The sequence below is a fragment of the Dreissena polymorpha genome, chromosome 4, assembly GCF_020536995.1.
Source record: "Dreissena polymorpha isolate Duluth1 chromosome 4, UMN_Dpol_1.0, whole genome shotgun sequence".
In the NCBI taxonomy this organism is placed as follows: domain Eukaryota; kingdom Metazoa; phylum Mollusca; class Bivalvia; order Myida; family Dreissenidae; genus Dreissena; species Dreissena polymorpha.
The window spans coordinates 83339549-83352008 of record NC_068358.1 but is presented as its reverse complement, the minus strand read 5'-3'; the positions used below and the strand labels follow the sequence as shown (position 1 = coordinate 83352008).

The following is a 12460-nucleotide window of genomic DNA, read 5'->3' as shown; positions in this document are numbered from 1 at the left end:
AATATTATTTCAATAATTATTTTTAATTTAAATAAAAATATTTTATTTTTGCACAAAACATTTTCCACCATAATTGCCTTAATTGGGAGTCATGGTCCCTATCCCCAGGGATGGAACAAGCCCTGAACAACTACAGACAACCCTGTTTGACAATAAGTCAATACAATCATATGAGTCTTGTTCTTGAAAATCTGAGCATGCGCAAAAAGCTGCTGTCCCAGATGAGCCTGTGCTGTCCCAGATGAGTCTGTGCAGTCTGCAAAGGCTAATCAGAGATGACACTTTCTGCCTTGAGTGGATTCTTGTTTAAAAGAAACTTACTTTAAACGAAAAAATACATAAATTGGAAAGTGCCGTTTCTGATAAGTCTGTGTGGACTGCACAGGCTAGTCTGGGACGACACTTAATACACATGCATTAAGTCATGTTTTCCCATAGCTTGTCTCAAATATAGGTGTAACTCACTCGAGTGTGAACTCTGCTCCCCAGTAAAGGTTGTTGAGATCAGAAAGGTCGTGGGTGCGGCACACCTTTACGTTGTTCAGTGTGATCACGCAGTACGGGTGTGAGAGGACCTTGGTGGGCATGTTGCGACACTCTTTAACCTGCACTGACAGGCTGCGCAGCTCCTTGAGGACCGTGGAGCGCTTCTGGATGCGTGTCATCTGGGTGTTCACACAGTGCTCCTTCAGACTGTTGATCCACGTCTGTAAGGGACACATTTCAGGGCATTGCACACCATCTCAATTAGATCAATCAAAAGGGTTACACCCCTATATGGGGTTACTGCACGCAAAAAATGAAGTAATTTTTTTTGCAAACTTACAAGTAAATAACATGTAGTTAAGACCATATAGAAAATCATTATTTGTGTTCTAGCTAGTCACATTTACAATTATGTTATTATAAGCAAAATGTCTGTAAACCAACACACTAATAGTTAATCAAGGAACAAGTACAGAACAAGAAACATAGAAATCTCATAAAATCTAACTTTTTCCAAACAATAGGCCAATGAGGGCCTCAATCGCTCTACTGCTACAAACACTGTGCAAGTTATGAAAGAATAAGATGGTAACTGTATACTTAATCGCGCAAACAAGGAGAATTTTCTAAAATTCAAGGGGAGATTAATGTGTACTTATTTCTCCGATACTGCTCATATTCAATAGGGTTCAAGTCCTCATTGATATAAAGATACTGTGCAAATTTGGAAATAATTTGATGAAAACTGTGGAATAAATTGCGTAACAAGCGGGATTTCAAAATTTTCTCATATTCAAGGGGAAGTGATTCTGGACTTATTGCTTCGATATTGCTCTTTTTAACAAGGGCTGTTTGTAAAACATGCATGCCCCCCATATGGGCCGTCAGTTGTAGTGACAGCAATTGTGTGAATACGTTTTTTGTCACTGTGACCTTGACCTTTGACCTAGTGACCTGAAAATCAATAGGGGTCATCTGCCAGTCATGATCAATGTACCTATAAAGTTTCATGATCCTAGGCGTTAGCATTCTTGAGTTATCATCCAAAAACCATTTAACTATTTCAAGTCACTGTGACCTTGACCTTTGACCTAGTGACCTGAAAATCAATAGGGGTCATCAGCCAGTCATGATCAATGTACCTATGAAATTTCATGATCCTAGGTGTAAGCATTCTTGAGTTATCATCCTGAAACCATTTTACTGTTTCGAGTCAAGGTGACCTTGACCTTTGACCTAGTGACCTGAAAATCACTAGGGGTCATCTGCCAGTCAAGATCAATGTACCTATGAAGTTTTATGATCCTAGGCCTAAGCGTTCTTGAATTATCATCCGGAAACAATCTGGTGGACAGAACGAAACTTTAACCAAGGTTTAAGTTTTTCATCCCGAAACCATTTTATTATTACGAGTCACTGTGACCTTGACCTTTGGCCTATTGACCTGAAAAACAATAGGGGTCACCTGCCAGTCATTATCAATCTACCTATTAAGTTTCATGATCCTAGGCTAAGCATTCTTGAGTCATCATCCGGAAACCATTTTACTGTTTCGAGTCACTGTGACCTTGTCCTTTGACCTAGTGACCTGAATACAATAGGGGTCATCTGCTAGAATCATGATCAATGTACTTATGAAGTTTCTTGATCCTAGGCTTAAGCATTCTTGAGTTATCATCCTGAACCGTTTTACTGTTTCGAGTCACTGTGACCTTGACCTTTGACCTGAAAATCAATAGGGGTCATCTGCCAGTCATGATCAATGAACCTATGAAGTTTCATGATGCTAGGCCTAAGCGTTCTTGAGTTATCATCCGGAAACCATCTGGTGGACGGACGGACCAACATGTGCAAAACAATATACCCCCTCTTCTTCGAAGGGGGGCATAAAAAAGGTTTTGAGTCCTCATTGATACAAAGACACTGTGCAAGTTTGCCAAAATTGGATGAAAATTATGGACTTTATCACATAAGAAAACTGAATTTTCATTTTTTCCAAAATTCAAGGGGAGATAATTCTGGACTTATAACTCCGATATTGCTCATTTTCAATAGGGTTTGACTCATCATTCAGATAAAGACACTGTGCGAGTTGGGAAATAATTGGATGAAAACTGTGGACTTGATTGCATAAACAAGCCTTATTTCACAATTTTCTCAAATTCAAGGGGAGTAAAAATTCTGGACTTTTTACTCTGGTGTAACCTATTTTCAATAGGGTTTGAGTCCTCATTAATATAAAGACACTAATCAAGTTTGAAAAGAATCAGATGAAAACTGTTGACTTTATCGCGTAAACAAGAAAAAGTCTAACGCACGCACGGACGGACGACGGAAACCACACCATGACATAAGCTCTTCAGGCCTTCGGCCAGTAGAGCTAACAAGAGGGCCACCATGGCCCTAAATCGCTCACCTGACTAACCAAATACAATCCCAACCCAGATTTCATCAAGATAAACATTCTGACCAAATTTCATAAAGATTGCATGAAAACTGTGACCTCTATTGTCTATACAAGGTTTTTCTATTATTTGACCTAGTGACCTTGTTTTTGACCCCAGATGTCCCAAATACATTCCCAACCCAGATTTCATCAAGATAAACATTCTAACCAAATATCATGAAGATTGGATGAAAACTGTGACCTCTACTGTATACAAAAACAAATTGTTGACGGTTTTTCTATTATTTGACCTAGTGACCTAGTTTTTGACCTCTGATGACCCAAATACAATCCCAACCCAGATTTCATCAAGATATACATTCTGACCAAATTTCATTATGAAAACTGCGACCTCTATTGTCTACACAAGGTTTTTCTATTATTTGACCTAGTTTTTGACCTAGTGACCTAGTTTTTGACCCCAAATGACCCAAATACCATCCCAACCCAGTTTTTATCAAGATAAACATTCTGACCAAATGTCATAAAGATCGGATGAAAACTGTGACCTCTACTGGCTACACAAGGTTTTTCTATAATTTGACCTAGTTTTTGACCAAGTGACCTAGTTTTTGACCCCAGATGACCCAAATACAATCCCAACCCAGATTTTATCAAGATTAACATTCTGACCAAATTTCATAAAGATTGGATGAAAACTGTGACCTCTACTGTCTATATAAACAAATTGTTGACGGACGCACACACACACACACCAGAGCTCTAGATAAGGATTTGTGAAATTAGTACCGGTACTGCCAGTGACAGAAAGAAAAGGAGTAACGCTGAAAATTAGTACCTGTACTACCATATCCAAAAATACAGGTAGTACTGTACTACTTGTGTTCTTGGATATTGAAGGGTGTATAACTGACTTTTCAGAAACATTTGCAACAATTATAATAAACATATTTAGCTTCTTTAATTATGATGCAAATACAAAACACATTAATACTCATAACTAAATACTATTTCTTCATTTTTATTGACAAAAACACAAGCCAACATGTAAACTAAGTAATAGAACACTAATATCACTGTCAGAAAAGCTTAAGCAAACACTTCAACTGTCTGTAATACTAATACAGTCAATCTGATATTAACATGTTTTAGCCTTTTTCCTTGGTTTATATGCTTCACGAAGTCTTTTCTTTCTCCTTTTCTTGTCACTTAACCATTTTTTCACTGCTGGCACTGGATCAAACTGCTGCAGCTGTGGTCCAAGCATACTGATTTTAAGAAGAACATCAAGTGTATCTGTACTTAAAGTACACTACTTTTTGTTTATGAAAAGTCTGTATAATACAAACCTTCATAGGCCCACACTGTGCTCAATTTACAAGGCTTAGCAGCACTGCGGCAAATTTTACAATTTAGCCGTAAAACGCCTTCATTTTTTTCTGTTACGAGCCAATCATATTTTGTTTTCCAATCCTCAACAGTTTTGGTTCGGATACGGTTCCCATCATGCTTTCTTCCTTTTTTTGCCACCAATGCAATTAAATTGTCCAATATCGGGGCGACAATGTCATTTTCTGCGCTAACACATTGGATTTCATGATGGTTAGACGACCTTATGTAGCCTAATAAAGTTTATTTTTGAACAGAAAGCGGCTTAGCTTTGCGCATAGGGTCTCGGGTCGTTTCGCCCTTAATCCCGTTCGCCCTCTGTCACCCCGGGTTGTTTCGCCCAGGGTCGTTTCGCCCTTACAAGTGGGTTGTTTCGCCCTTATTTAATTATTATGTAATATTAGGCTTTTGTAAATGATTCTTTCGCTCCTAATAGTATTTGTTTAACATATATGGAAAATTAAGATTTTTAATACAAATTTTATAATAAATTGCAATTTTAATTTAGTACTTGTTTATCATATATGGGAAATTAAGATTATTCAATTATTACAAATTTGATGTTTGCTCAATTATCCGTTTGATTTTAATTGCAATTAATTAACGGAAACGTTATGATTCATTGTGTTACAAACGTAAAGTATTACGATTAATTAGTTTGGCAGAGGTATGATGCATTGATTTGCCAATTAAAATAATTTCGGGACCAATTTAACAATTATCAAACTCACTTAGATCGGAAGACGTGTGATCAAATGATTGACTAATTACTAGCACAGAAACATCAAAAGGAGACATTATAAAGGCGTGATAGTCATATTGTTTTTGACGGGTTTACGGGTATCGAAAATGACGCGACGGAATAGACATACATATTAAAGCCCAGTCTCAAACTTTTCGGTAATTTTAATTAACGAAAAGCGCCGTTAGGTTTCAGACCAACCAATCTCGCCCCGCTGACGCGGACGTATCGATACGGCCAGATGTTTTTCGTAAATGCGTAAAAGGGATATTGAAGTCGTAATTGTACGGCCAGTTTATAAAAATAAATGCGTAAACCTTCATTAAAAAGCCGTATTTACGGCTGTACGGCCCTTATCTAGAGCTCTGACACACACATAACGGACGCCGGACATCACACGGTCACATAATCTCACCATGTCACTTCGTGACAGGTGAGCTAAAATTCAAAAACACCAAAAAACATAAACATCATTTTAAAAGTCTATCACATTCTTTCCAAATGGATGTAAGTTCCGTTCTCTATCCATATTGCTACTTTCATCAAGCTAGTTAGCACATGTAACACAATGCCCTCCCTCTGCCAGCCAACCTACTATTGACATCTATAGGGCCACGTTTTCAGTTGATGTTTTCACAGGACTGAGCTGGCAATATGCTTAATTGTCTACCACATCATTAGCAAGTTTCTGAGACTTCAACATCCTTCTCTAGGGCACTCCTTGTTTTGCCCACCATCCCTATATACACTATATCTGATCCATAAACCAGTAGCTTGAATGAAGTTGATTTCAAATATGGATAGTTGCATCATTTTATATATTCAAATGACAGTATCAATACCAATGGCAAAATTTGAAAACAAAATCTAAATAGCAGCAAATTTCTGTACACATCACTTTAAACTGTGGGAGGTCATTTATAGACTATTTTCAGGCCTTTTCCGCTCCATTTTTGGAAAACGTCACACTGGAAGTTTGGGAATTTCGCGTCGTGAAAAAACCCATTTTGGGAAAAAAAAAATCGCAAAACTGGCTCAATTGGGAAAAATTATCACAAGTAAATAGTATTTCTTATATTTCAAAGAAGCCGTTAACTGGTAAATAACGACTATTTTGATAACATATTATTAAAATTTTACAAAAAATTATGAAAATGTGTGATAAGTGCAGTTTTTTATCTGATTTTGGGGAAAGTGCCAGGCCTTTTTTTAGGGGAAATAAATTGCGCGAAACGCTGGATTTTGGGAAAAATAAGGAAAGTCTTAAATAATAAATTTAACATATTTTACTTTTTTTTTAACAAATTCAAGGCAACAGAAAATATAATTATGCAATATTTTTCTATTTTCTACACTGGATCAGGTAAATTTATATATGTAAATGTTTAAAAAAAAACACAAATAACCAGATTTACATTGGGAATGGGGCCGATATTCGGACCCGTGGCATAGTACGAAAAAGGCCTGAATAGGCAGTTACAAGTTTTAATTATTAGTCATCCATCTGTCAAAGCAAACAGAGGTGTGTGTTTGAAATGACTTATGTGTATCATTCTTTGGATAACAGCATCCATTAATTAAAGAGATGTTAAGTGGCATATGCAGTCTTTGACATAACATACTGGACCGTCAATTGTGTCTATTGATCTGCTTTGCCATGTGCAAGTTCCTAACAGTGGCTCAACACATTGAGAGCATTTATTGTTGGTTTCCCAAGGTAGTTATATGTCTGAAATAGCTACAGATGGTTTAGTTTATCTCTGCTAAGCATTAATTGAATAGACCTTTTTTAAACATTGTTGTACTTAGATTGTCAAATACTTGAACATGTTTTAAGAAACCGGGTGGAGAACTTGCCAAAAGATCATTGTTTATAGTGCTTATTATGATATATAAGTCAGTTAACATCCTCACACTATTTGTAGGTAAGCAGGTTTACATGTACTAGTTGCTCATATTTATGCCAGCAACTGACAACTGCTCTACATGGATCAGAGGTAGTGAGAAAATGGCCATAGAAAGATCCCATCACAATTTTAGTTGCCAGGAATTGAACCCATTTCCTCAGATATGTATGTAAGCCCTCTAACAACTGAGCTAGCCCTACCACAAGGGCCTCTGTCAGATCAGATATCTGGTAACCACGGTAACCTACCGTTGCCAGGTCAGCGTTGTCAGCACACAGGTAGTAGATCTGGTAATGCTGCAAGGCATTGGTGACCAGCTGAAAGCAGTTGGGCCTGAAACACACACTCTCACACTTGCTAAACATGCTTCTTTAATCTAACAAACAATAAATCAATAGAGAGAAACCATATATAGCAGGCATTGATATAGGCAATTTGGCTGATCAGACTGAATTTGGTCATTGATAAAAGTTTCACAATTAGTGGGTAAAAAATAAGACTACTTGAAAGTTTAACTGGTTTTACTTTAGTCATAAAAGAAAAACTACATCAAATAAGGAAAACATGTGACCCAGTTTAGAATTTGACCCTGATATCATCAAGAAAAATCTTCTTACCAAGTTGCAGGAAGATTGGGTTATATATGAAGCCTCTAAAGTGTTCACATGCTTTTACTAAATTTGACCTAATGACCTTGTTTCTGACATAACCCGATACAGTTTCAAACTTGGCTCAGATATCACTCCGACGAATGCTCTGATCAAGTTTCATGCATATCTTGCAATTAACATTGCCTCAAAAGTGTACACAAGCTTTTTTATTTGACCTAGCAACTTGTTTTTTACACAATGTGACCCACCCTATTTTAATCTCAGCAAATATTGCATTCTGGCAAGTATTCAGATCAAGTTTCAAAAAGATCAGGAAATAAATGTGGCCTCTAGAGTGCTAACAAAAAAACATTGACGAGTACGATGTCCCTTATGATAAACAATGTAGTTGATCTCAGTTTTAAAATCATAAAGTTTGTGACAATATTCACCACTGTGTAATATACTGTAACAAGGGACAAAATTGTCACAAAACCAGGTTTTCATTGTGAAAAAAAAAACTGATAAAGGGAGAAAACTCAAACTGAACTTTTGAAATGAACAAACAAAATAAACCCCCTTTGTAAGTTTTTTTTTTTTTAAATCTATTTTTAGTCGTGGCGACCTTGACATTGGAGATATTGACGTGATTCTTTCGTGCGACACACTGTCCCATGATGGTGAACAAATGTGCCAAATGATTAATTTAAAAATCTCACAATGAATGACATAGTTATGGCCAGGACAAGCTCATTTATGGCCATTTTTGACCTTTGAACTCAAAGTGTGACCTTGACCTTGGAGATATCGACGTAATTATTTCGCGCGACACACCGTCCAATGATGGTGAACAAATGTGCCAAATGATTTTAAAATCTGACAATGAACGACATAGTTATGGCCCGGACAAGCTTGTTCCGCCCGCCCGCCAGCCCGCCAGCCAGCCAGCCAGCCAGCCCGCCCGCATTCACCAATCTAATAACCAGTTTTTTCCTTCGGAAAACCTGGTTAACAAAGTACTAATGAAATGCTGTTTTTCATACGGATGCAATGTTTCCTTCTTTAACATACTGTTCACAATACAATAATGCTATCATTGAACACACACACATTACCTGCCAAAGAAGCTATCATCCACTGGATACAACTCACTGTAGTTCAAGTCTATCAAGCCTTTTGATTTAGAGCGCTGAAACAACCACCAAGGATTAATAGTATTCAATTGTCACGCCCTGGGAAAACTGAGCTCATTAACCCTTTGCATGCTGGGAAATTTGTAGTCTGCTAAAATGTCGTCTGCTGAATTTCTAAAATAAGCATTTTCATAGATTTTTTTCAAAGAATACTATCAGAATAGCAAACAGTTTAGATCCTGATGAGACGCCACAAAACTGTGGCGTCTCATCTGGATCCAAACTGTTTGCAAAGGCCTTTAAAATTCGGTTCCAGCGCTGAAAGGGTTAATGCATGGGTGTATTTCAGCCTTAACTGGAATTTTCATAAGAGACTTCCTTCAACCAAAAACTACATGTATATAAAAGCGGAAATTCTCTTACCTGCTAGCCTCTGCCAACTACACAAGCTAATCTGAGGTGACACTGAACACATATTCATTAAGCCCAGTGCTAGCCTCTGCCAACTACACAAGCTAATCTGAGGTGACACTGAACACACATTCATTAAGCCCAGTGCTAGCCTCTGCCAACTACACAAGCTAATCTGAGGTGACACTGAACACACATTCATTAAGCCCAGTGCTAGCCTCTGCCAACTACACAAGCTAATCTGAGGTGACACTGAACACACATTCATTAAGCCCAGTGCTAGCCTCTGCCAACTACACAAGCTAATCTGAGGTGACACTGAACACACATTCATTAAGCCCAGTGCTAGCCTCTGCCAACTACACAAGCTAATCTGAGGTGACACTGAACACACATTCATTAAGCCCAGTGCTAGCCTCTGCCAACTACACAAGCTAATCTGAGGTGACACTGAACACACATTCATTAAGCCCAGTGCTAGCCTCTGCCAACTACACAAGCTAATCTGAGGTGACACTGAACACACATTCATTAAGCCCAGTTTTTTCCAGAACGAGACTCAATAAGAAAATGATTTTGTTCGAAAACTCATAATCATCACTATTTACTTTAGAATCAATTCACATTAAGCTTTTGTTCAAAGAATGATAAAGTATTTAATGTTACCTTCTCATTTTCAAAGAAGCAAAGTTCTCTGTTGCTGCCGTTGAGGATGAAATAGAAGCTCTTCCACCTTTTGTTTTTATTGCCTGCAAAGAAATTGAAAATTGTAATCTTATTCTTCCCAATAATTTTCCTAAACAGAAGTACAAAAGGTTTCAAAACTGGTTTCAAACATACATTTTGCTTAACCCTGTTATAACTCTAATATTGACGAAATATTACATATTTATAATTGGCACTACAATATTCGGTCACATAGGTATTTGATTATTCAATATCTCTTTTTAAAATGTTAACACTATTAAAGACCTCTTTTTTTGCAACATTTAACAAAACATTAACAATAATCACTGTTATCTTTTTAAGGTTAGGCTTCGGTAACTGAGCACATCTCAAGTAAGGTCTGCAGGTAAGCTATCTACCAGCACGGTAACTGAGCACATCTCAAGTAAGGTCTGCAGGTAAGCTATCTGAGCACATCTCAAGTAAGGTCTGCAGGTAAGCTATCTGAGCACATCTCAAGTAAGGTCTGCAGGTAAGCTATCTGAGCACATCTCAAGTAAGGGATGCAGGTAAGCTATCTGAGCACATCTCAAGTAAGGGATGCAGGTAAGCTATCTGAGCACATCTCAAGTAAGGTCTGCAGGTAAGCTATCTGAGCACAACTCAAGTAAGGGATGCAGGTAAGCTATCTGAGCACATCTCAAGTAAGGGATGCAGGTAAGCTATCTGAGCACATCTCAAGTAAGGTCTGCAGGTAAGCTATCTGAGCACATCTCAAGTAAGGGATGCAGGTAAGCTATCTGAGCACATCCCAAGTAAGGGATGCAGGTAGGCTATCTGAGCACATCTCAAGTAAGGGATGCAGGTAAGCTATCTGAGCACATCTCAAGTAAGGGATGCAGGTAAGCTATCTGAGCACATCTCAAGTAAGGGATGCAGGTAAGCTATCTGAGCACATCTCAAGTAAGGGATGCAGGTAAGCTATCTGAGCACATCCCAAGTAAGGGATGCAGGTAAGCTATCTGAGCACATCTCAAGTAAGGGATGCAGGTAAGCTATCTGAGCACATCTCAAGTAAGGGATGCAGGTAAGCTATCTGAGCACATCTCAAGTAAGGGATGCAGGTAAGCTATCTACCAGCACTATCCTACATCCAAACTCCAAGTTGTTTGCAAAAAAAAAAAGATTTTCTACTTCAAACAGTAAACTCAAGCATGATGAAACTGATCGGCCATAAAGCAATTCCAAGCTATGTATGCATTTTGTAAGCAACCAAGGCACATTATTTTAGCACACTTCCAAAACAAAAAGATTAAACTAGAAACAAACAAGAGATGTGTTCGTCAGAAACACAATGCCCCCTACTGCGTCGCTTGTATTTTTTCATCATTTGGCAGGTACAGATAATTTTTACTAGGGATGCAAGAGGTTAACCGGTTAACCTACCGAAACGTCCAGTTAACCGGTTACATTTAAGGGAAAAGGTTAACCTGGAAAAAAATATATGATTATGTTTTTTTCAGTGAATATTTCGTACGATTTTACATTTTTCGCGTGACATACTGCCAACTTGCGCGGGCGACCAGTTAAAACAACATGACGCACCATCCACTGTAATAAATAACGTGTCAACCGTCAAAGTAATCAAGCAATTAATCAATACCTTCGTGATAACAAATAAGGGGTACGTTTTGATAACTGACACTACTGGTCTTTCGACTCGCTAAAATTTAACTAGCAAACTGCGGTGAGTGGGAGCTTATAGCGAAGACGTAATTTACACGTTTATTGAACTCGCGATAAAAAACAGTTGAGACATTTGACGGCTTATTTTGATGTTTTGTTAACCAATATCCAACACTGATTGGTCGCGAAAATACCGTGTTTATAAGTAACAATTTTACCACGAATTGAAATCGTAGTTAAAATCTTGACGAGTTAATGTCGTTTTTCTATATCAAAAATTAATATCATTATGATAATTTACGTCCAATGATTCCACCATTACCGTCCGATGCAAGTTCTTTTTAAGAAAGCAAATCATTAGTTATTTAAATAATTAAACATCAATTAAAAATATTAAAAATTAATAAACCCGTAAAATTTAGTATTTGTTTAATTGCGTAAAATGTGCGCGCTATGGTACGTCGACAAACATACGTAACTATCAGTTTTGAGATCATAATACTTAGTTACTTTGCTATTACATAAATGTACTGATTAAATTAAATATTCAACTTACATTTCGTTCAAAATTAATTTTATGTGTGTCCTTTATTTTACGTAACTATCAGTTTTGAGATCATAATACTTAGTTACTTCGCTATTACATAAATGTACTGATTATATTAAATATTCAACTTACATTTCGTTCAAAATTAATTTTATGTGTGTCCTTTATTTTACGCACCTTTTTTTTATTGTATAATGAAAATCAAACGATACTACTTCGGCTACAAACGCTAAAATGCAAGCAACAAAATATGCAATTAGCGAATAAGAATAGATGCGGATTCGTTGAACACACATGACCCACTTTACATCGAATTGAAAGGGAAAACCATTTCTATATTAAGCCAATTTGAGTTTCAAAAACTATAACAGAATGAACAAAGAAACACACCATTTTTGTGAGCGATACGACGCGAAGCGGCCAAACCAAAAATAAGTTAATAACACGTGAAAATGAACATGTGTAGTTCTTTAATTTTTTACTCTTATGCATTTAC

General features: G+C 37.2%; 1 protein-coding gene across 5 annotated transcripts in view; it reads right to left on the bottom strand.

Moving 5' to 3' along the window:
- The window catches only part of LOC127877617 (ras GTPase-activating protein 1-like), a 72939-nt gene that overhangs the window by 24114 nt on the left and 36365 nt on the right, over positions 1 to 12460 (bottom strand). For all 5 annotated transcript variants that reach the window (XM_052423668.1, XM_052423667.1, XM_052423670.1 and 2 more), the window contains 4 exons: positions 9732 to 9814; positions 8637 to 8710; positions 7180 to 7264; positions 466 to 707 (listed from right to left, as the gene is read on the bottom strand). In XM_052423668.1, the coding sequence (XP_052279628.1) occupies positions 466 to 707; positions 7180 to 7264; positions 8637 to 8710; positions 9732 to 9814 (484 nt within the window). The remainder of the gene's footprint in view (positions 1 to 465; positions 708 to 7179; positions 7265 to 8636; positions 8711 to 9731; positions 9815 to 12460) is intronic.